At 45.2% G+C, this 26,263-nt stretch overlaps 1 protein-coding gene across 2 annotated transcripts in view; it reads left to right on the forward strand.

Annotated features, from left to right (window-relative positions):
* Positions 1–26,263, forward strand: part of LOC138516427 (plasma kallikrein-like) — a 451,405-nt gene that overhangs the window by 233,236 nt on the left and 191,906 nt on the right. For both annotated transcript variants that reach the window (XM_069631547.1, XM_069631548.1), the window contains one exon: positions 16,832–16,941. In XM_069631547.1, coding sequence (XP_069487648.1) covers positions 16,832–16,941 — 110 coding nt within the window. The remainder of the gene's footprint in view (positions 1–16,831; positions 16,942–26,263) is intronic.

Raw genomic sequence — 26,263 nt, forward strand, 5'->3', positions numbered from 1 at the left:
ACCTGAAATAAAGGACAGAAAAGGCAACATAAAAGGAGGCTCACACTTGAACTTTTGCATCTTCATACTTACGGCGTATCGCTCAGAAAAGTCAAGTGGATGTGCCAGCGCCATTCTCAAAACCAGTGAAGTAACTGGACGAAGGCACGCCCCTGCACCAGAAGCAGGATGGAGAGTTCATCCTTCCAAACCATAAGGTGAGATTAAACCGGGGGTTTTGGAGGAAGTCAGAGAAAAACGAAGGGGGAAAGGGGGGAGCAAGCACACTATTCAGCAGACAGTTAATCCCCTTTCTCATCTGCAGAAGGATATTCCTACGGGCCAGACAAGCAAGATTTGGGGGTCCTGTTCAATCAGTGGTCCGAATTCTGCGCATCACGCTTTTAGAGGCCACAGCAACCCAGACCAGACCAGCGCCTCCGTGGGAGCCAGGTGAGCGTTACATCTTAAGTGAAGTGTATCAGCATAGAATAAGAAAGAAAGGCAGGTTAGTTATGAGAGTGCAATCGACCAGGAAGGGATGCTGTATTAGCCAGCAGGCGATCTCACTAGGATCTCACTAGGATGTGGATTGAGCCACAATACTAAACATAGGGGGCTTCCCTTCCTGAATCAACAGGCGGTATATCTGCCATTATAAATCAAATTGTCTTGAAAATCAACTGTAAGGTTGAAACTCGTGTCAGCAAATCCCAATAAAACACCATACCATGTTCCATTACTAAGAATTCAAGGGTTTCTTTCTTTGTGAATTCACTCATGACATCAACCTAGTTTCTAGTGCGAATATGACAAGCCTTGAAATCGCAACTCATACCACTTTCTTTAGACAAGGTTTACCATTCTGTTTGAAGACACCCCCACCTGGCCACCAGTAATGGAAAAGTTAGGGAGTAATTTATCTTGTCTTTTAAATCCCAGTCCATTAATGTTCAATAACCTTCTGCTTTCTTTAAAAGGTTCTACCACCCCAAAGTATTTGAGATGCCACAGGGGAATAGGATCCAAGAAGAATCTGGGAACCCTGGATGACTCCTGAGGCTAGAAGATGCTCTATCTCGTCACAGTACATTTAGTGCCTTGGCAGGCAAAGTGGCAGATTTTCTCACTTTCACTCAATGGTTCCCTCCGAGGATGGAACCCCATTTGAAGAAGGAACCACTCGTAGGCTGAGTCAATGAAAAAAATATAACAAAAGTATTTCTGAAGGCAGCAGTTCGACTCTTCGGGGTGCTCTCCTTTGGTGGTCAATGATTTCTCTGACTGTAGAAATCCTATGAAAATGAAAATTGCTGTGGGCTCCTTAAAGGCTTAGCAGATGGGAGTAAGAATCCTGGGACCCGTTGATGGCTTCTGGTGGCGACAGGTGCATAGGGCACTTTTGGTGTCAAGTTTTTGAATATTGCGGTTTTCCACCTTTCGTTTCTTCAGTGCTGCAGCCGTGGCACAGACGTCTGGATGGCTTCTAGCGACCTCGACTTGACCACTGGAGTGGATCTCGAACCCTCACCAAGTCTGGCCCCTTGAAAAGTCATTGTTAACTTCTGGTGGTGGGAAACCCACCCACATACCTTCCTCTGTACTCAGCGACTCTGGACTCTCTCTGGTGGGAAAAAGTGGTCAGTGAAGACACAAGGATGTCCTTTGAAATGTTCATAGGCAGTTTGGAACTTTCACATCTCCGGGTGTCCAGTAGCACTATTCCAGGGTACCCCCTCTTCTGGGTGGTAGACAGCAACAGTTCCCAGCAGTCACAAAATGCACCTTCAGACCCTGGGGGACACCAATGGACTTCTTCAAATTGAGATGTCCAGGCACTCCTCTTCAGGACTCTTCTCCAGATGGCAAGCACACAAGACTGGCATCCAGGTTACTTCTGATGAAGATTAGCAGTTTGCACGATTGTCCCTCGTAGCTCAGGGATAGGTCTCCTTTGCATGTCCTCTCTGGATCAGTCCTTGGAAGAACATGGCAGCTTTTGGATTACACAAAGAAATGCAACAGACGTCTTCTCCAGCTTGGCTTCAAGGAACAGCTTCTTGCCTCGGCTTCGACTTCAGCTTCTGAACAAATTGGTAAGTGAGAGGTCCCCAGATATACATATCTGTTCCCCGTTCACTCTGGCTGAGCCAGGCTCAGTCAGCCAATCACTGAGATGGGCATTCAGGCAGGGAGGTGGTCAATCAGACTCACAGGTATTCAGGACATTGACCCCACCCAGACAGCCATCACAAATAATGTGGATTGGTGCAAGTACCCAGCCTTTCAGCACAGAACACTGCATTTGTGTCAGTTTCAGTCAGGGCTGTCTTATTAATTGTATCACACACACAGAAACCAGACATCCATAACACAGAATGTGAGTTCACTTCAGACTCCATTCACCCAGGTCCGACCCCTAGAGTGTACGCACAACACAAAGCCCCTGGGAAGGCTCCAGCTAGTATGACAGGAAAGCAGGAATTAGGAAAGCAGAACACGGTAGCACGGAACTGGTGCAAGGTAACAAAGGAAAAAAAGATGCACAAGGTAACAGAGGCAAGGAGCTGCTACAAGGTAACAGAGACAAGTTACTGGTACAAGGTAACTGAGTAGGGTACTGGTACAAGGTAACTGAGCAGGGTACTAGCAAGAGGTAACTGTGCAGGGTACAAACAGAAGGACGATAAACAGAGTTTGACAGGAAACAGTGCAAGTAACAGAGGCTGAAAGCTACAGTGACACATTGCAGGGGCTGGGTGCTGCAGGAAATCAGTACAATGAACAGGGGATTATTGCTGCAGGGTGCAGCACAAGGCAAGAAACAAACACACTGGAAGCAGGCTGTGTGCAGGACCGAGCCCGCAAGGCAAGGCTTTAAGAAATGGAGTAAGGGAAAAGAGGCATACAGAAGAGTCACAGACAAAGCACAAGGCAGAGGTCAGCAAGACAGAGAGCAATTCCAAATAGGTCACAACTGTCTGAGATTCAGGACGCAATGTAAGAACTCAGATTCCAAAAGAGTTTCCAGATTAGGCTGCCGAGTTGTCCAGGTATCTTCCAAGTGCATTATGGGAATTGAAGTCCATGTTTTTGGAAATACCGATTTATTTATTTATTTATTCACATTTGTAGAGCGCACAGCAGCCCTTATGCATCGGCAGATTTATGGAATGAAATGGGAAATAATGATTCAGGCTCTTCTCTGTAGATGGTAGACAACACCCCATGGGTCTGCAGAGAACACCACCCCAGAGACAGAGATGCTGATATGTTATACTTAGCCTGGGTTAAAAGGGTCAGATGAAGTTTCAAATGTTTTACGGTATTTAGAGTTCTAGGCAACTCGGACATCTGAGTTCAGGTGAAATGAATTGTATTACTATGAAAGGTCACTGCTTTTATAGCCAATCAGCAACCTGTGAACCCTAGGGCTGCAATTGCTATAGAGTTTATTTTTAAATGAGTTGGAAGGATGCTTGTATTAAAGAAGGATTGTAAACAGGGCTTCAACTAAAAATAATTACATTTTATATGTTTAAATAGAGCAATGAAACCATTACTTGAAAGGGATATTGCATCTAGATTGCACAGATTACAGTTAGAGTTGGATCTTATTTTGCTAGCAATGATCCCTACAAACCATGAAGTGCATGCTGAGTTTACACTAGGCACTTCATTGTTTGTACATATTTATGTTTACATCACTATCATGCACAAAATTCCAGATCCAAAAGTGTCTAGGAGTGGACAAAAAACACCTTGAATGGGGTGAGATGCGAAAAATGTTTCTCGAAAACACTAGTCTACTAAAACAAAAAGATCTTCAATGGTTTGCAAACGGACATATGTTTACTTTAAACCCGCAGCCATTCTTATTATGGAGAGCTCTGGAAGTGTTGTAACAATATATGTTCCTTTTTTAGCAATATTAGAGTAATTTAAATGATAGTCCACAAAGGATTGTCAGCACACAAAGTGTTGCAAAAGGGCAGACACCGATTGTCTATTTGGGATATCAACTAGCAGATGCACCTCCACTTTCTTAACTGCCTATATTATTATTATTATTATTATTATTATTATTATTATTATTATTATTATTATTATTATTATTACTATTATTATAACATTTGAGCACAGACCTAACTTTGCGACACAACAGAGCGCTTTACAGCGGCATACAACAGTACAGGTGCATAACGGAGTGATTTTCAGAGGTAGCAACAGAACAGATATACAGCAGGGGGTAGGCCACAGAGGGGCACAGAAGAGGGGAACACCTGTACAGGGTGGTGGGGAGCAGAGGGGTGGGTGGCGTCTAGCGAGTCAGGTGTCACAGGGCTACCTATAGTTGTTAAAGTGCATTAAGTTTTGCAAACTGGACATTGGTATACACCAGATTTGAATTAATCAGAGCTCTCACTCTTCCATGTTCTTACTTTGGAAGGAAGGGAAGAGCGCAACAAAGCTGACAAAGCCTAAGCAAAGAGCTCCTAATCCCTTCTTCAATCTATGCTCCATTCCAAAGTATGCCTTCCAGATGACACCCAGATGTTTTACATTCTTGACATAGATTGAAGTTTTCCCAAATAAAATGGAGGGTGTAAGGGAGGATTGTGACGCTAGGTAAATCACTGAGGCCCCCTCAGCTGTAGAGCATCCAGGCTCCAAGCTCATCTAAACAGTCTACTAACCTTTGGCAGTCCTTCCTCTGTCCACCTACCTGCCGCTAGATGTTGGTATCATCTACATGGAGGAGATAGCATAGATTATACTCTTGAAATGCTGGATAGAGTCTAATGTAAACTATTCTTTTCTTGGGAATGGCCATAGTTTACATTTTTTAATCTGCTCTTGAGGTTTCCTTTGCAATTTTTCAAAGCTCTGGTTTGGAACATGGAATGGATTTTAGAGGATTCTGCATACCAGCCAAAAAAGGAATCCCACAGCTTTTGGTGAAACTTCAATCCCAGGGTCTCTATCCTCTGAAATAGACAATCCTATCAAGATCAAATGTACTGTTCTCACGACATTATTTGGTGATGTCACTATGTATAAAATAGTGCCATTTATCCATGAAAAGGAACATTCAATTAGCTGGATATTACTTGCTTTGACTAACTTTTTCCCATTCTCACAAAGGTAAGGCAAGGCAGTGGCGTAACAAAAAGTGGAGGCACCCCTGTGAGCCATGCTGAGCCAGCTCACCCCCAAGCTTGTCAACAAATCACTGGGTGTGCCACACTCCAGCCCGGCCAGGACGACCATGCATGGACAATGCGCATGATAATCATGCTGCTGCAGGGGCATGCAGCGTACTGTATTAGGTGAAAGATGTAAGTATGTGTTTCAATCGAAACTTAAACCTTTCACCCAGCATGGAAACAAGGGAGCTGTGCCTGGCTCCTGACACCCAAAAGTACCAGCCAACTCTTTTCGTGGCCAGTAACATTGGGCCTCATTCCGAGTATGGCGGTAAGGGATAGCGGCCACCGCTAACGAGAGCGGTGGCGGTAATCCCTTACGGCCATACTCCGAGTTCCCTTTGCGCCATGGAGGTTTTAACACCTGCTTTTAGCAGGTGTTAAAATCCATGGCGCTAAGGGACCTTGATGTTAATTACGCCACCGTAATTTACGGTGGCGTAATTAACGCCTTCCTCACTCCCATTATGCCCTATGGGGCAAGAATGGGAATGGGGAAGGGTAAATGGGGATTGGGGAATTACCGCCCCGCCAACCTTGGAATGGGGCGGTAATTCCGCCATCCACCAAGGCGCTGCCGGTCCGGGTACGGCGTCAACCAAGGCGTTAATAGCGCCATTGGTTAGCGCCGTACTCGGAATGAGGCCCATTATGTACAACAATACCTTAAGAAAACATGTTCATGCTGGCTCTGCCAGTATATGCCAGTATCCCAATGTACTAACATTCTCTTGTTGGCTTTGCCCTTAATGCCCAACCTCTGCACCAACATGTAAAACAGGGGCTAACTTTTAAAGTAGTCTATGGGCCTCATTACGACCCAGGCGGAGGACCATGGTGCTATTAGCACCATGGTCCATGCCGGTGTCCGCCATGGTGGAATGGGGAATTACCACCCCATTCCGACGTTGGTGGGCGGTAATTCCCCATGCCGCCATGGCCCTTCCCCATTCCCATTTTTGCCCCATAGGGCTCAATGGGAATGGGGAAGGTGCTAAGTACGGTGCCGCAAATTGCGGCACCGTACTTAGCACCAAGGTCCCTTTGCGGGTCCCTACTTTAACGGCTGGTAAAACCAGCCGTTAAGGTCGGTCCCGCAAAGGGACCTCGTAATTAGGCGCTAATAGGTAAATGGCGCCAAAGCCTTTTACGGCGCCGTTAACCCATTAGCGCCTGGGTCAAAATGAGGCTCATGTCTCTCTTTTTCAATGTGCCACACTATAGCCCTGAGATACCAAACATTGTTAATGACTGACCGCTCAAAAACCACACTCTACACCGCAGTGCAGAGATGTGATTCATCTCCCACTAACATCAGTTTTTCAGTAACCACTGACCATAGCCCACGCAACAGCTCTGAGGCATGCTTCATTCCCCTATTAACATGAATACTGTCAGTAGTCCAGAGATGGAGTAGGGGAAAGGGTGAAGGTTACACACTCACACACACTCTTATAAGGGTAGACATATAAGCCTGATCAGGCTTTGTTACTTTGATAGAAAGAGCAGAAATGAAAGTCATCAAAGATATGCTTCCTGCAGAGACAACTCTATGACTTAAAAAATGAGTCTGGTTTGGAAGGGGTGAGAGAGACAACAGATTATTTCTTCACTCTCTCAATTTTCAACACCCATAATGTATTGTCTGCCATCAGCGCTGTACAATAACCTGAACCCTCCCTATAACGTCCAGTATGGCTTATATGTAATGTAATGTAATTGTCATTTGTATAGCACCTATTCCTATTAGTATGGTCTCAAAGCGCTGTAGGTTAAATGCCCTTGGAGGATCAAAGTCAAAAATCTGAGAAATTCATCAGAGTTTAAATGCATGTGCATGTGTGCATTTTGGCCAATACGAAAGTGGATAGAGCCTGTGAAATGGTGCTGTGAGGTTTCATTAGAGGGCAAGCAAGTGCATGAGGCTCATTATGTGTCCAGCTAGAGCACATATTTGTCATGGGGGATAGCTGCATTCTAATGCCAGAGGTTTTGTGCAATGTGTCTTAAACGTGGTGTAGGATGGCAAATGCATGGGGGTGGGTTGCCTTCCCTTCAGCTGTATTCCATACGCATGGAGTGTAATACATACCCATGGATTCTAGCTGGTTTCTCGGTTTTGTGGATGTATAGTGGATTCTGTCTTGTGGACTGCTGTAGTTTTTCTCCCCGTTGTGCTGCAGTTTTTAAGTTTGGTTCATTACTGACCAAGGGCTACCTGGCGCAATGTTCACTCACCTGGAGAGATTGCACATGTACATTAAATGCAGGGTGGAAAAGCCAGGTATATCCTATTCAGAACTCTAGCTGTATTCAGAAATCCATCTAACTTCAAAACAATGGTTGTACTCAGAAATGCATCTAGTTCAAAACGTTGGATGGACTCAAATGAACATCTGATTCAGGGCATTGGCTGTACTGAGAAATGCATCTGACTTCAAAGCATTGGCTGTAATCAGCGATGCAGCTAAATTCAGAACCTTGGCTGTACTCAGAAAATGCATCTTATTCAAAACATTGGCTGTACCAAGAGTGTGTGGTAAGTACAAGTCTGTCCAATGGTTTTGAATTGTGCATACAACTGTTTTCAAAATGTATTCAAGACCCATTCAAACAAGAACACTGATTCCTTAAACATCAATAAAATAACCTTTGCCACTGGGAGCAAGCACAGTGTCATTTTGGCATGTTTGAGAAGAGATGTGGGGCTTGTGGGAGACAGCAGAATAAACCCCTAGGAGGAACGAGCAAGGATTTTGGTCCGCTCACCAACAACCCGATGAATCCCTGACAAACGCCTTCATTCCCTGCCCTTTTTTGCCACAATTCCCAGCAGGTTACTGAGCATAGAACTTTGCCACATCCCTCATATTGTAACCAGCATACTAAGAAAGGTACATGGGTGATTGTGGCCCCACATTTTAAGTAGTCCTACCTCTGAACCAGAGGTTCTCACCCCTCAAAGCCTAAGCATGTAGCATATTGTAATTGACTTGATATTCCAGATTGTCCCATTCCTCTTGTCCGCCAGCTCACAGGTTGTTTTGTTCTCCATGGGATACAATGTATCAATTTGAAAGATAGAAAAAGAGAAAGGCATTTACAGTGACAATGAGAGCTGGTGAAATGGGACTTGTCTACACGAGGCCAATGGTGGAAGTGCAGGGTTGCAGGTAGTTTTGCCTTGTAAGGCCTGCTCCCCCATTCTCCTGACTAACAGAATACCCTCTAAGATCTCCTAACACCTTACACTATACATGCATACATCACTACAGATGGCCTCTACGGGCCTAGCCATTAGCACATGAACACTAACCGGACCATGATTACGCTCCACTCTTTAGCCCTATCACACTCTCCCACATCATCAACTGACCAGAACCAAAGCGCTGTAATCTATACGATCTTGGACTTTTCTCTATGGATAACATACTCCCAGGTTCCTCTGCCAAATCCACAGAAAGCAGATCAGCACACAGAAACTGGGTAATTACGACCTGCACCCATCAACAGCACAGTTTTGTATCTCTCTCTACCAGTGTCACACTAATGATCCCCAACCCCTTTTTGTACAGAGCCACAGACAGCGATGCCACCATTAATGGCAGAAGGGCACTATGCAAGACCACTTACATCATGTAAGTGCTTCTAATACTGACAGACAGCTTTCCCCTGAACATACGTTTCTTTTTTAAGGAGTGTTGATTAAACAGATCAAGCATAAGAGTTACCATAGACAGACAGTATAAACAAAAAAAGCAAACAAAAAAACAAATCTTAAAAAATGTGCTGAACTATCCTCTGAGAAGAATTGGTTCTTAAGTTGACAAAAACACTTGCTGACACTCCCCACAGGAACATCCCCATTAAGAAGAAACATCTTACCTTCTTCAGTTCGTCCTGGGCCTTGCTGAGGGACACATCCATGGTCTTCTAGGATACCATCCGGACCAACGAATTAGAGGTGAAAGGCAGAAATGATTCAAGAGAAAATGAAAAGTTAGTGTGATAGATCTTTAATAACAGAACTGCAGGGTGAACAAAGAGATGAACAGTGTACGCTCCTAAATCAATCAGGAAGCTGTGTTATCCATGCCCCTCGTCCCACAACGTATATACATTTCTCCGTTGTTACAATCCAATGCATTGAATGGAAGATTGTATGACTTCGCTATAGAGGACTTTTCTCCTGCTAATTATAGCACAACAGACTTCTCTACGAGAAGGGAAAGCCTGGACTTTCAAGGTCACTTAATTACACGGCCTGCGGTAGCAGGCGTGTAGTTTTTGGTTAAGTTTCTCATTTCATAGGAAGATCACTTTTTGGGTGGTTTATAACTTTGCTCCCCCTGGACGAATCCTTACCAAACTTTGAAAAAAAAGTATATGGTCCGCTCTTTTTTTTCTGGCATGTTTGGTGAGGTTTTGTCAAGGGGGGCACAGTTATAGGGGGTCCCAATTTTCTTTTTTTATCATAGACATAATGATAAAAAAAACTTCGCTCATGCCTACAGCCCAACCGCTAGATTGATTGTCATCAAATTTGTGGCAGTAGCGGCAGCTTGGTCCTGAAATCACAATTTTGTAAATTTGGTATAAATCTGTCCAGTATTTCTTTTTTAAATCACCAAAAAGTAGGTCCAAAAAAGTAAGTGATATCTGCCTCCACTACGCTGACCCATTTCCCTGTTCGGTCCATGCACAGTCATCTGATTGGCCTATCGGGCGACGTGAAGTCTGCGGACATCGGTTGCACCCGCTGATTGGATGGGGGAAAAGCATGAAATGCATCCGTTTTCAGGAAACGCCCACCATGTTGGATTTGCTGACTTTTGCTGGTGTCTGCAGGCACTGCGGTAGAAACCTAAAAATAAAACTCAACTTTTCACTTGTCAAACTCAACAAACAATCTCTGGGGAGGTGAGGTGATGAGGATCGGATGGAATATGGTCATAAGAAGCCAAAAAATTGGTGCTTTTCAAACCAGAAGTCCAGGAATAGTTTGGAAGTCTGCAAGGGGGGCAGTCCTGTTGTGTCCGCATACACTTCAGATGTCCTGCAACATCTATTCCTATTTCCGCATCACAGCGTTGGTGAAAAGCAGTTTTTGGATGACTTACTGCACTTAATTCTGAATGATTTTGGATCTTGATTTAAATGGTTTTGCAAAGTTTAGTGGGATTCCGTCACGAGGGGGGAAAATTAGAGGGGAGGTCCCAAAATAATGCAAAGGCTTATAAATGTGGTGCCATTTGACGAATCTACACAAAGGTTTGCAAAAAGATTGTAGATCGAGATACGAATGTTTTTCAAATATTTGGTGGGATTTTGTCAAGAGGGGGCTAAATTAGAGGGGGTCTCAACATTTTTAGATGGCTTATACCTTTGTTACCATTTGACGAATGTGGACAAAGGTTTTCAGAAAGATTATAGACCCAACCTTGAATGTTTGTGTAAAGTCTGAATGGATTTTGTCTATTGTATGTACATACATACATTTTGACACTTTTGAAAAATAAAACATGGGCGGTTTTCCAGAAAACTCATGTAAGGAGCATTGGCAAGGACCTCAAAGCATGGTTTTGAAAATGTGCCTGTGTATTATTTTTTGACAAATGTCATAATGTAGGTACAAAAAATAGTGATATACCTTTGGTGACTGAGGTGTAGCCTGTGGCCATGGGCAGTGGCCAGATTGTCCGGGTCATGGTATAAGGTAATTGTGAAGATACCGGTGGGGGGTGCCTGTACTTCTGCTCTCTATATGGTAGAAGAGAGGCACAGAGGACCCCAGCCAAGATTCTCAAGCGGTAGCAATGGACAAGCAATCAAGGCATAGCTTCTCAGGAGGTGATGCAGGCTGGTTCTTAAGTACAGTGTAGTCCCTGAACCCCCACAAAGGAATGTCCACACACTGTATTACTGAAAACACAGTCTTTATATAATTAATATTCAAAGGTATGTACACGATCACAACAACACACTTTGTACTCGGAAATCAACAATGATAAATATATACAATTCTAAAGTGGTACCACCAATGTTATCAAATCTTATTAAAGTGCATCAACTGTACAGTTAAAATGTCACACAGATCAATAACGAGGAAACCAGCAATAGAGATAGGAAGGAATGTAAGATGGTTGAAACAATAGGCAGAATGCTGGCCTATACCGATAGACACAGTTCTGTGTGGAGATCCACCCAGCTGGGCAACCTGTAAAATAAAGATATATAGCACAAACCCAGTCCATACATTGTTCAATAGTCGTATTTCCTCCTATAATGTTTTACCCCCCCAATGTACCTGGTGGAGTAGAGTTATTCGAAGACGCGTCGAAGGATCCTTCTTGAGTGACTCCCTTTAAAGCAGGAGCCATGGATCATCGAGAGGCGTCGAAGATGGTGAACTTGTCGTCGACGGCGGCGATGAGAAGTTCAAGGGTGCCGAGACCCCGATGTCGATCCAGGCGGTGCACGTCAGCAACGTCCTGCGAGGATGAGGTTTACGGGGCACCTCGGCGACGGATTGTTCAGGACTGCAAAGAGTTTCAGAAGAACTGTGGCCCAACGAGGGCATCAAGTTGTCGAAGTCTTTGTGGCCTTCAGGTGGCGGGAAACCCACCGGTGGATTCTCCTCGGCGCGTTGGTCGTCCTCGACTTTCTCCGGCGGGACAAAGCGGTCGACGTTGCGGGCAAGGGAGTCCTTGGATTCAAATGTTCTTAGGCAAAGGAGCAGGCGACTCCGGTCGTCGGCGGCACGGCGTCAAGTGGTCCCCACGGCTGGGCAACACAACTTTGACGGGCCTCCAGCGGTTACACAAACCTGCGAACCCTGGTCGACGGCAACGGACTTCGACAGCGGCGAACTCCGGGTGCTTCGCTTCGTTCTCCTCAGCGGTCCCGTCTCGGGTCGGCAGCCTTTCGAGGGTCTGACTTACAGGGAGCTTCGGCGAAGGTTAGCAGTGCTCAATGGTCCCTCGGAGCACGGGAAGAGGGCGCCTTACCAGGTCCTCTCTCGGATCAGTCTTCGACAAGTTCGGCAGCTTTCAGATCAGGTCGAAGCAAATGCAACAGCAAGTGTTCGTCTTCCAGCTGGGCGTCGAGGATCAGCAGTTCCAGTTACTCTTAAAGTGTAGACACAGCTTCTGAACAATTTCTAGTGGTGAACGGTCCCCAGATATACTATCTTGTCTCTCATCCACACTGCTGGGTCACTCTCAGCAGCCAATCATACAGAAGGGAATTCATGCAGTCAGTCAGCCAATCAGGCACACAGTGCATTCAGGCCATCCTCGTCCCTCTCAGACTCTCACAACAAGGAATGCAGATTGGGACAAGTACCCAGCCATTCAACACTACACACTGCATTCAGGCCAGTTTCCGGCAGGGCTGTCTCAGTCTTTGTCTCTCATCCCAGAAACCAGACAGCCACAACAAGAAGTGCATATTGGTCACACACTCCGTTCACCCAGGTCCCACCCACAGGGCGTACCCACAACATACAGTCACTGGGAAGGCTCCAGTCAGTCTGGACTGGACTTCACAACAACACCATATATGGAACTTCCACCCAACAGCCAGTCAGGGGGAAAGGACAGAGTCAGGGCTTCCCAGGACTTTGGGAAAACAAGGTAATAGGTTATAGAAAGCAAGAGGCCACAGGGGCCATCTTGTTTTCCATCCGGAATCAACTGATTCCAATGGCAGGGCCTGGGGATACCAAAATGCAGTATACTCAGCGCACCTGTCAAAGTCTGCATGGAGCTGGCACCAGCCCATACCCTGCTCTGCCGGCCACCCACAGGTGCCCAAAAACAAACACTAGGGGCACACGGTTGTACCCCCACCCATGGGTGCCGTAAGGGTATCCCACGGGTCTGTTCACCAAACCAAAAGAGAGAGAGCTGCACCACCAGGAGTCCCACATAAACTCCTGCGCGGAAAATATGACAGAAGACACAATAAAAAGGCAGTAAAGGACAAGGATACGGAGGCCCTGTCCCTCCGATGCATTTCCAGCATCACAGTAATGACCGGGAAATCTGGCTACTGGCCATGACCACGAGGGACGACAAATGGGGTTGAAGTGGCCATGTCCATCTCGGACCGGCTATGTGGTAAAGTTATTTGAAAGTGGGATATGTTTGAAAGGGAAAAAAAAATTGCTTGTTGTAATATGGACATAGGGTTCTCGCTTAGGGGGCTGCCATGGAAAGGGAACAGTGGTTCTGTATGGAGCCCCGCCTTGCCTTTCAATGGTGGCCATCTTGGAAAAGGATTTTCATTCCTACAGAGGGATGCTGTAGGTGTCCGGGTGTAGGAAGAACATTTTTTAATTTTCTTTTTAGCACCCCGGGTTCCTGCTTTGGGAACCTAGGCTGCTAATGGCGTTCATCCTCCATTGCAAGGGCTGGAATGGGGGAATAACGGTTTGGAGCCCTCATTATCTGCCCTTGCTTCGCTTGGGCCAATAACTTGGCTGGGTGGTCATTATCCCCGTCCCTAGAACGGGGGATGAACGCCACATGATTCCTATTAGCATAACACAAAATGCCAATTGGAAATGTTGGAAAATCTTATTGAGTCTATGTACTTTACTGAGAAATGTAAAGTAGATGGAGTCTCAGTTCTATTTTTTTAGTTCTATTTTTTAATTGTGAAAGGTGGTTCCTAAAGAAACCTTTCTTTTGTTGTTTTTTGATTATTTATTTTTGCAGGAGTGGTTAGAATGTAAGGTGGGGTGTGAAAGGTGGGAAGATGCACCAAGCACTAATATGGAGGGGCAGGTGGACAGGGGAAGATGTTGCACATGTGTTACTTCTATGGTATAGGCAGTATTTCTCTCCTTGATTACAGCTTCAAAAGCACTTCGAAATTGCTTCCCCCTGCAGAGTGGTGTGTTGCAGTATATACAGAGGACTGTTGTCTTCGAAAAATATGGATCATCAACCTCTTTGCAAGGATGCTGGTGGGATTCTATGTCCCACAGAAGTAGGCTGTGTGGTTACAGTATTGGTTGAGGGAGGTGGAGGAAGACAGCCTACTACTTGCTAGGAAAGGAACAACCTTTCTGAGAGCATTGCAGTGGTTGGATTTGGTATGGTGGGGCATGGCGGTGGTCCAGTAGGGGTACTGTCCAGGTAGTCCACGACTGAGTACTCAGTGCTTTTTACTTTGGTAGCTTTAACCTTTGGTACACTCCCAACAGTGGTAAAGAACTGTGTAAATGACATTTGTAATGTCATCTTTGATGTCCTGGGTGTTAGTCCTAGCAGTGCATGGAGGTGGCGCAAGTTATGGTTGCTTACCTTACCATAACTGGTGAATGTCTGAGCTTTTTCTGTTTTACTTGTAACCATAACGTTCCTTTAACAAAGTTTTTTCATTGAATTTCGTAGGTTTTTATTAGTGCAACTTAACCATAACGTCCCTTTAATAAAGTTTTTTCATTGAATAGTTACATAGACAGATATGCATTCATAATGCAATTAATGCTCACACTTTATTATCATCATTCGTTTGAAGCAGTTTCTGTAAATGCACTATTGGCAGACAATGGGCCTCATTCCGAGTATGGCGTTAAGGGATAGCGGCCACCGGTAACGAGACCGGTGGCGGTGATCCCTTACCGCCATACTCCGAGTTCCCTTTGCGCCCTCGCCCTTAACGCCTGCTTTGAGCAGGTGTTAAAGTCGAGGGCGCAAAGGGACCTCCAAGCCAATAACGGTGACCGTAATGAACGGTCACCGTTATTTGCATCTTCCCCATTCCCATTGAGCCCTATGGGGGCTCATTTGGGAATGGGGGAAGAGCCTTGGTGAATGGGGAATTACCGCCCCGCCAACCTTGGAATGGGGCGGTAATTCCGCCATCCACCAAGGTGCTGCCGGTCCGGGTACAGCGTCAACCAAGGTGTTAATAGCGCCATTGGTTAGCGCCGTACTCGGAATGAGGCCCAATGCAAGGTTAAAGACGTGTTGAAACCGCAGAATGCTAACATGAAGGCATCCACGTTGCTCTTGTAATCATTTACATACAATTGCATTTTATTTCTCCATGAGGAAAGACTATAGGCAAGCAATTCCTGAACCCAGCAGAACTGAAGGCAGTCGTGAATGGGAGTGAAATGTGGAAAGGGGAGACAAGGGTTTACTTTTGCTTGGATATGAAAATGGAGATTGCTGATGGGGCGCGGGTGTGCAGAGGAGAATTTAAAGATGATGTAGTATGGCAAGGGTGTGGCAAGAAATATCAGAAATATGCACAAGAGAGCCTAAAGAAATGTCAGAATGAGACAGTCCGTAGGAGAAGAATTGTTGCACAGTTGGAAGAAAAGGGAGGTGAGAGGGTACAGGTGTGCAGAGGAGAGTGGGAATTAAAGTCATTTGTGAGAATAGGGGGTGTGCAGGAGGTAGAGGTGTGCACAGTAGAATGTGAAGGTGAGGCAGGACTTTGGAAGAGAGGGAGCCTTCAGGGGTGTGCAAGGAGAGTGGGGAGGCAGCGCAAGAAGAAGGCAGAATAGGTGCACAAGGGTCCAGAGAGGAATGTTCGAATGAGACAAACCAGTAAGAGAAGGGAGGCCCACAGAGGGTGTTCAGGAGAATCAGTGGATTTACCCATGTTCGGTGAAAAAGGATTCAGCAGTCCACCTTCCCTCTACCCCAGTGACCAGACACCCGCACCACTGACAGCCCCTGATAGCAAACCCATGGCCGTAGAAAGCATGGATTTCCACCCTGGGACAGGAAGTGGCGTGTGATGTAGCGAGGAGGAACAGGCAAGTAGAGCACAGGGGTTGGGGTGAGGGAGTGGGGTTAGGGTGCATGAGGTGGGCTTGGTCACAGGAGTGGTGGCATGGGGTGCAAACTCAAATTGAGCACAAAGGTTAGTGAGACGGAGTTAGCATAGGTGGTGCGGTGGTGAAACCCCCATTACAAAACAGCATGGCGGGCAGGGGATATAAGATGATTCAGTGGGAGGGACCATGGGAGAGGTGTTCTGTGGGTAGGATTTGGCGGGAGAGAGAATTAGGCAAGGGCTGAGGTGGGTAGGTTGAGATGAGCAATATGTCCAGAGGAGAAGGGTATCACTCTCTGCTGGCACAGAGAGGCAGGCGTATTGAGTTCAGAGAGTGTTGTGGCAGAGTAGAGAAAGTCTTTTTCGTGACATGTAGAAGATGGGGGGCAAAAGAGATGTGCTCCCACGTGGGGGACACAAGGGGAGAAGCCCTTCGAGTAGACACCATTAAGGTATGATGGGAGGAGGTGAAGAAATATGCGGATGAACAGGGCTGAGGAGTCCGAGGTGGGTGCAGGGTATTGAGAAGGGGATAATTAAGACAGCAGTCACAGCAAATTCGAGAGTAATAGGAAGGGGATTTGGGGAATGCGAGGGGCAGGTTGATGGAGAAGTATGACAGGGACGAATTTGTTACAATTCTGGAGGCACTGGATTTGTTCAAGCAGGTCGCCTATTCGTTATAAATCTACTAACAGTTTTGTTTTTAAAAAATATGCCTGCATATTCCATGTGTTTCATTGAAATACGTGATTCATGGGTTTCTAGTGTATGTATAGCAATATAAAAAGAAAGGATATTGTGACTTTTTAATTTTAATGTTTTGCTATTCGATTTTTTACTAGACACACCTGCTACTTTAAATACACTTTAAGAGGAGCACCTACAAAAATAAGATTTCTCAGCAACGTGGTCTCTGGATTCTCACTCAAGTCATGTGGACTTTCTACGGCTGGTAATTACCCACCCATCTTTCAAAATGTATTATATAAACATAGCAACACTGTGGAGCATGTGGTGATAAGAGCGAACACTCTCCGTATTATTGAAATATTTATCATATTTGGTATTTAATATTATCTCTATAGTTTGATCCAGTAGGCTATAGTGACATCGTGAAAAGATTTTCAGAGGTTTCATGTTTGTGTAGATGCCCCTCTTTCCCCAAGCAGTACGTTTGATCTGTTCCAGTGGATTAAAGCACATCCTTTACAGTGCTTTGATGAAAGTTCTGCAAAGGAATTTCTTATATTCCTGCTACAGAGGGTGAACCCTTAGGCGTCGCCCTGGTTCAAATTCTTCACTTTCTAACACCAGACATTAAATACCCCAGGCTCTCTCCTTGCCCCTCCTCCTTCGTCCCCTTCTCGAGGACCAAAGTGTGGGTGTAAACATCAAGAAATACACATCCACATTCCAGGAACAGACAGTGCAGAAAGGAAATTTACCAAACACTTTTAGTGGGTTTTTTTGCTGTTGCTTTTCAGAAAACAAGTTTGCTGCTGTTACAGCAAGGACTCTGCGGTTCTATAGCGTGCTTTACAGAAATAATATTTAGTAGCTTTCGAAAACCTGGGCACCGGGTTAAAGGCCAGAGTGAAACAAATTAATGTAACCTGTTCTCCACTGCTTTTATTGCCAGATATCACCAGCCCAGGACATGAGGTTATTGGTACCCTATGTTTTCAATCCATGCTCCAAATGGAAGATGTTCAGAACACTAAGAGATTGTCATCATTGAAATAAAACTATCGCTGCCATGGGCATTGAACGGGTTCTGCTTCACCCATCCAACTTCTATTGCCATTGGAGGAGAAACGAGATCCCAACTCCTGAAAAAACTCATCACCACCAATATTACAGGAACTGATACAGCAGCAAAACAGTGGGCCTCATTACGAGTCCAGCAGGTTGCCGTTGGACTTGTACTATTTTACCAGCGCCACCGGGAGATTACAGGTCCAGCGGCCCGGGAAGTCAGGTGCTGCTAAAATGTAACTTTGCATTCCCATAGAGTCTGGTTTTATAGTGATAATTTCCAATTACATTATGTCGAAAGTCATAAAGTCGAGAAAAAAAAGTCGAAAAAAACATTTTGAATGTCTATTTTTGTTTGTTTTTTGTTCGAAATGGGGTGTTCCCCCTCCAACGCCCCTTTATTGTAATTTTTTGTTTGTTACCCCTTTTTTTTACTTGCGGAACCCAAAAAAAAACATGTAAATAAAACAATAAAACATTCAGAAAAAAACATTTTCAACATTTTTTTTCTCGACATTATGGGCCTCATTACACGGAGGGCGGTAAGGGTTAACGGTCACCGGTAATGGTACCAGTGACCGTTAACCCTTACCGCCTTACTACGAGGTCCCTTTGCGGGTTGGTACTTTAACGCCTGCTTTTTAGCAGGCGTTAAAAACCAACCCGCAAAGGGACCAGGGTAATTAGCACCTTCCTCATTCCCATTATGCCCTATGGGGCAAAAATGGGAATGTGGAAGGGCAATGGGGGAAGGGGGAATTACCCCCCCGCCAACCTTGGAATAGGGTGGTAATTCCCCTTTCCTCCAAGGCGGTGCTGGTATTTTACCGGCATTGGTCCACCGCCTACCGTGTAATGAGGCCCTATGACTTTCGACATAATGTTTTCGACTTTTTCAGTGCACACCATAGAGTCCCATAGGACTCTGTGGGAGTGGGGACACGGAAGCACCGGCACTGTTGTTAACAGTGCCACCGCTTCTGTGAATGGTTTGTCTACCGTACCCGCTGTGACCGGCAGGGTCAGACCTGTCAGGCACAGCGGCCGTGGCAGGCAGACACATCGTTTGCCAGTCCAGAAACAAGGATGATGGTGAGCTTACCGGCACTCTTGTTTACAGACCAGCAAACTTATAAAGAGGCCCAATGCTTTTTCACCAAACCTTTTTAACGTGCCCCATCTGCTGTAGCTTTGCAGAAAACAAGAAAAGAAAATCAGAAAGATTGATGAAATGACTACTGCTGGGCAGCAATACAGGGATGAGTAGTGGCTAAGGTGCCTTCTCAGCCACATGTTACTTCTAGCCAGCAGTGATTCCAATCAAAAATGAAACAGGCACAGCCTGATAGATACGCCACCTTTACCTCTTTTGGTAACATGGTCTGCAGGCAGGTTGTACATTTCAGGGGGGTAGGGGGTAAGTTGATGGTGAAGTAATCCAAACAACACTAGTATGGTGAAACCAAAATAAAAGAATAATATCCTCAATAAAACTCACAGAAATGCCAACAACTAATAAAACCAGTACTGGCACTCCCCTGGAAAGGCAAACACAGAGAAGGAAGACTTTAAAATGAAGCGGCACACTGGGCTTGTAGACAGGGATGCCTAGGCAACAGCTTCACCAGCAAACGGTAGACAAGTGGGCTTTAAAGTCACAAGCATCCATTAAGCAGACCAGGGGTACAAGGCCACTTCAAATACCTTCCAGTTCTTGTCTTTCATGTTTTTCAGCATCAAAAAGGGTTTGCTTTTGTTGCCAAACAGTGGTGGAGCCAGGGGGACGACATTGACAGGTTCCAACGACAGTGTGTGGTTCAGCATTGGTAACAAGCTGCAGGATGAAGATGCTGGAAAATGGCAGGTGATGATGGGTCAGTGGTGCTGGACGTCCAGGCAGCTTCAGATGAGACGATGCAGACACTTGGATTCAGCAACGTGTGGACTTGACTGGCTCAGCACAGTGTTATGATACTTCAACAGTGATAGCTTGGAGTTTGAAGAAACTGGTAACCAGGTAGGCTACATGACATGGTGGTACTCAGATGCAGACATGGTGGAGCTTCATCAACGAGTGAGTCTCAGAGATGCAGATGCGGTTGAGCATCGAGGTTGGAGATGACTCCAGTGGTACCCTTGAAACAGCTTGGATGGCCTCTAAGGTTCCCAAATGGGAGGCAATGCTGTTCAGAGATGCAGGGAGAGCCAGGTTGCTTCCTTGGTTCTGTGTTTGCTGGACAACACAATGCCTGGTATCAGGGGCAAGCTGAGTCCCTTCTTCTGACCTTCTCATCCAGAAAGCTTTGTATAGAGCACTTGTAGAGTTCTTTCAACACCAATGAGCAGGATCCTGGGTGCCAGCATGGCATTAGCAATAGGCCTACTTTAGCCAGCTGGTGCTCCCAACTGGTATGCTTTGATGTTTAGGGAGAAGACATTTCTTCTTTCATAGAGCTCCTGAATTTAGCTTTCTGGAAGATGCTATTGGAGTAGGCTGTATTTCCAAACAGGTTCCAGTGAATCTTTCTTCAAATGTTTTCCAAAGATAAATCAACTAAAGGGATGGTTGCCCCTTTATATAGGCAAAATGCCACAGTGGATTTGTCTATAGCAAGGCTGTCATTAACGGTCCAATTGTGACTGCTATAACAAGTGTGCTTGTCCTGCTGATGTCATACCCAGGGTGCCTTGTCTGCAGTAAGTGAGCAGGGGAACAGGAAGTTTGGGCCCACTAGCAAAATCCAAGAACGGGAGACACCTCTGTGGACTGAACCTGTCCTCTGGGCTACACTAACTAGGCCCCCTTTCACTGTCTGTCTACCTAAAAAGGTGCCCAGTAATCATCTCCATTGTTGTTTCTGCACCTTGGAGGAAGGGACCAAAGAGAGGCTTCCTGCACTGAACCCTAGATTGTTTTGTGTGTGTGTCCACCTAGGACAGACAGTTAATACACAGTAGGTCCACTCATGAATGTGTCACTGCTCCCCAAACTGACAATACATTACACAAAGTGTGTGAGGATTATAATTGTGCATTGTCAATAGCCACCATGTTAAACCCACTATGGCTTATATTTCGATATTAATAACTTCCCCTGCCACAAGGCTGCTGGGAACATCATTATTATAATTTGAACAAGAGGTGCAGACAGTTCAGGAGCCACATCAGCCTACTAGACTTTTGAGTTTCAGCAGCTCTGGATAGGAAGGCATGTGGGTGCATTTAAAAGCCCCAAACAGAAGTCCCTGTAACATGAATAGCAAGATTTTAAACACTGAAACAAAAAACGGCTAGGCTTTTGTTTTTCTTTTTCAAGTAAAGTTAAAGACCCATGTGGAAAGGGGATGGAACCCTTCTCCATTCTTGAAAATCAACCTTCCTCCCAGTAGTTTTAAGTGGCAATTTACTCTGGAAGGGTCACCCTAAAATTGTACACCCGTCCAAAATCAGAAGAAACCTTAAGTCTTGTGAAATAAGACAAGGGAGAACCTGCTCAAAGTCTGACTGACATTCAGAAAAAGGGCAGCAGTTGTTTTTCCCCAATCATTTAAATGAGGGAGAGGAACCAGTGCTCGCCAGATTATGTCAGGATAATGGAAGGAGCTTCATCAGTGAATAATTATTCAGGAAACTCCCAAAAGATCGGACCATTCACACATTTGATGTATGCGAAATATTTTCATTGGCAACAAAAGTATAGACCATAATTGCTGGGTCGTGAGAGATGTTACTTTCACCTTTTATCTAGGAAGTGACATTCTCAACAGATTTGCAATCAATTTGGATCTAATTAATAATAAAGTCTGGTCCCAACTGGAAAGTAACCCCATGTGACCTGACAACATTGAAAAAGCATTCCGGTTAGTTCAATTGCTGCCTTATGCGGTTGAAGTTCAAGTGCAAGAAGAGGTTACCATCCCAGGACAGGCGTAACAAATTACTCTTCCCCTCAAAATTAGGCGAGGACAGATCTCAATCATCAGGACGCATATATAAATCAAAATTCCCATCTCCAACAACAAGGTTTATATTTAAATCCAACACCTCTAGTAGACTTAGAACACAACACCATTTGAAATATTGGTGGATAACAGCAACCCTCGAAGTATCACTTTGGGGGCAGACACCTTTATTAGAATGGCGGTTGATGCCCAACATTATTTTATTGATTTAGGTAATGAAATCATGGGACTAATCCCAAACGACTGCTTCTACATCACCAACGGTATTCCTCCAGAAAAGGTTTTTACTAGTCATGGGAGGAGTTTTATGGTGTACTCTTCCTGCCCCTACAGTGTGAGAGAGGTGACCTGTGACATTAGGAGGGAGGAGGTAGTTTCAGAGACAAGGACCACTGCCTTGAATCCCTTGTCCAGGTCAACACCAACAAAAGAGATCTCTCCACCCAACTGCAGGATATTGCTGAAATTGCCAAGCTTGAGGTCTTTCCTGGTTTCTAGCAGATGGTCAAGGAAAGGATCAATCTTGCGGATGCCTGTGAGACTGAGGAGCAACGACAAAAGCTACAACGGGTGTTCCTGGAATTCCAAGATACCTTTTCAGTGGACTGATATGACTGTGGATGCACATCCATTCATTCAACCACCATTCCCACGGACCCCAAGATGGGGCTCCAGTATTTGTAAAACAATACCACTTACCTCTCACATCCATGGAGTAACTCACAGAGATTATTAAGAATTTAGAATCCTGTGGGAAAATGTGTCTGATCCACATTACCTTCAAAAACCCGGTACTGGGGATCCTCAAACCAAACGGGCAATGTGACTACGTGCATACCTGAGGAAGTTGAACACACGTGTCCACATGTCAAGTTGGCTCCTTCCCTACATCAATCAGGGGCTGGCCCAGGTTCAAGGGTCAAAGGTGTATACCGCCATTGACCTGACCAATGGTTACTGGAGAGTACCAGTGAGTAGGGAAGACCAGTACAAGCTTGCCTTTAACTTTGGGGGCAGCAGTACACGTGGACCAAAACCCTCTTTGTTTGTTTTGTTTGTTTGTTTGTTTATTTATTTATATTGCGCACCAGACCCTTAGGTTACCGGGCGCAGCAACAAGTATATGCGAAGCTTACAATGTTACAATGTTATATAAATGAATTTACAATATTACACCATATTGCACAAATTACAAGAATGTACAGATAAAGATTTGCCGTATTTACATGAATGTACAGTTAGCAACATACAGGATTTGCGGTAATAAGCATAAAGGTTGATGTCACGTCAGGGTGCATTGGGTCGGACTACACTTGTGAGTGTTCGGGTGTTAAGTCGTTGTTGGTGATAATGTGTTTGATAAGGTTCCTTCTGAAATGGGGGAAGGGTTGGTCAGCTCTTAGGTTAGGTGGCAGGGCGTTCCACAGGTTAGCAGCTTTCACAGGGAAGCAGGCGCCACCAATTTTGGCGAGTCTGAATCTAGGTACTGCCAAACAATTGGAATTGGCGATTCTCATGGGTCTATTAGAAGTTTTTCTTTTTATTTTGTCCATTAAGTAGCTGGGAGCTGCATTATTTAAGGCCTTATGGGTTAATGAGATCATTTTTAGCTGGATTTTATTCTCCGTAGAGAGCCATTTATGTTGCCGCCTAGTCGAGGAGATATGCTCCCTCTTTTTTATTCCTAATGCAGCTCTGAGAGCATTATTTTGTAGAATTTGAAGTCTTAGGGTAGTGGCTTTATTGGCGCTACTGTATAGGGCATTACAGTAGTCTAGTCGGGAAAGAATTAAGGCTCTAGCCAGGATTAGGCAGCTGGTATTGGACAGGAAGGGCTTGCCTGCTCTGATCAATTTACAAGTGTAGGCAGTAGTGGAGGCTAGGGAGTTTACCTGTTTAGTGAAGGACAGGGTAGAGTCGAGATAGAAACCAAGTGTTTTTACTTCCCTCGAGACTTTAATGGCATTTCCGTCTATGCTGAAGGCTGAGTAATCCGGGCCCAATTTGTTAATATTAGCTTGTGTGCCCAGAATGATCAACTCTGTCTTATCATCATTCAGGCAAAGACCGTGAGTGGCCATCCATGCCTGAATGATGAGATACACTCTATTCACCAACTCCCCATCCCTGCTGTGATCCCCAGAAAGTGGGAAGAGAATCTGTGTATCATCTGCATAGTTAGTGTAGGTGATACCGAGATTGTCCAGATCGTCGAACAGAGGTTTGGTGAATATATTGTAGAGGGTCGGAGAGACGCAGGATCCCTGAGGGACTCCACAAGTAATAGGTATAGGGTCAGCTGCTGCCGAAGGGGAAAAGACTCTCATAGTTCTCTCACTTAGAAAGGATTCTATCCAACTGATGGCTTGGGTGGAGAAGTGAGCGGCAACGTCCAGGTGTTTGCAGAGGACTTTGTGGTCCACAAGATCAAACGCAGCTGAGAGATCTAGTAGGAGGAGGAGGGCTGTCTTGCCCTGATCTCTCAGTTCGTCTATTTGGGCCTTTAAGTCAATCAGGGCTGTTTCCGTTCCGTGTAGTGGGCGGAAGCCAGATTGTCTAGTTCCTAGTAGTTTGTGCAGTTCAAGGTAGTTTTGAATCTGTATATAGGCCACTTTGTCCAGGATCTTTAGCAGAAACGGAACTGTAGTGATTGGGCGGTAATTGGTGGGGATAAGAGGATCTAGAGTTTGCTTTTTAAGCAACGGGAGCACCCAGGATTGTTTTAGATTAGCTGGGATGATGCCTGTAGAGAAGGATGCATTGACCAGTTTGGAGATAAATGGTGATAGGTCTCTGGCAGCGTCTTTTATTAGCTGTGCTGGGCAGATGTCACCTTTGCAGTTGGATGGTTTGAGGGTGAGGATAATTTTTTCAATCTCAAGTGTGGAAGTTTTGGTGAAGGAAAATTTGGTATGTTGAGGCATGTGGATCGCCTTAGGTGGTGACAGTGTAGGGAGTTTAAGCGAGTCTTTTTTCAGTTGAATTTTGTTTTGGAGGGTAGTGATTTTATTAGATAGAGCATATTGGATGTCAGAACACCAGGTCTGATCTTTAGTGCAAGTGTCTGGTATGGCAATAGGTGACTCAAGTTCCTTTAGGATGGAGAAGAGTTCCTTCATGCTTGATTTAGAATTGGCGATACGATCGTTGTATGAGTTTTTCTTAGCCAGACAGACTGCGTTTTTGTATTGACGGGAGATAGATATTAGGTTAGCCTTGTTCTCAGCAGTTGCACATATTTTCCAGTTGGATTCATATTTTCTCTTGGTGAGGCGTAAGGCCTTGAGTTCGGGCGTGAACCATTTATTTAGATGGGCTTTGGGTTTACTTGTGCGCATTTTAAGTGGGGCAATTTTGTCCAAGGTATCAGTCATAATTTTGTTATACTCGTGAACTAAAGTGCCGGGGTCTAGATTGTCAGGCAAGGCGTTTAAGGTTGGAAGAATAGCAGGTATGACATTATCTATTGTCATAATCTTTTTGTTTCTTGTGGGGCATGAAGGTGCCATGGGGACGACTGTAGCGGATGGTTGGGAGGTTAGGAGGTCAAAGGACACTAATGAGTGGTCAGACCATGATAAAGCCGAGATAGAGGAGATGACTGTAGTACAGTTAGAGTCAGCGATCCAGTCTAATATTCTACCTTTCGTATGGGTAGGGTTGTTGACTTTTTGGGAGAAGCCTAGGGAATTAATAGCTTGGGCGATGGTCGCGGCATAAACTCCGGCAATGAGTTCAAAATCTTCCTACATAAGGCCATGCCCGATTTGGGCACAAGGGGAAACCTGGCCTATGTGGATGATGTTTTGATCAAGGGCTCAACTGTGGTGGAACACATAGCAAAAATCTGCTATGCTCTTATGCAGTTGCAGAAGGCTGGAGCAAAACTGGCCTTTCAGAAGGCACAGTGGTGTAAGACCCAACTAATCTTCTTAGGGCACGAGATCACACCTGAGGGTCTTAATCCCCAGGCGAAGAAGGTGGAACCCTTATTCAAAGTAAAAGACCCTACCACTCTGTGACAATTAAGAAGCCATTTGGGACCTACTCATTATAGTCGATAGTTCACTGAAGACTTAGCAGAGGTCACTTGACCCTTGGTCCATTTATTAAAGGCCGGAGTAAAGTGGGAGTGGGGTCCAGAACAATCTTAGGCAGTTAAACAACTGAAAAGAAGCCTTTCCCAGGCTCTTTGGCTTACCCCATAAAGAACAGGAGTTCTTCTTGGAGACAGGGTTCTCAGATACTTGCCTAACAGCGGTATTGTACCAAAAGCATGACAAGGTCAACAAGGTCATCTCATACGTGAGCAAGACTTATAGAAGGCACTCCCAGCAATGGTGTGGGCGCTGACAAATTACTGCCCATTCGTACAGGGGGAGCACATCATTGTCAAAAGTCATCAACCCTTGCAATATCTACAAAGTGACAGAATCCAGGCTGGGAATGTTAGTAATTCCAGAATTACTTCCTGGATTCTGTCCATGCAAGGCTTTCCTCTGGAAGCAAGATATGGCCAAAACAAGAAGAGTCCCCTAGCGCAAGGGTTGGTGGACT

This window comes from Ambystoma mexicanum, chromosome 6q (assembly GCF_040938575.1).
Source record: "Ambystoma mexicanum isolate Mex_15411 chromosome 6q, UKY_AmexF1_1, whole genome shotgun sequence".
In the NCBI taxonomy this organism is placed as follows: Eukaryota; Metazoa; Chordata; class Amphibia; order Caudata; family Ambystomatidae; genus Ambystoma; species Ambystoma mexicanum.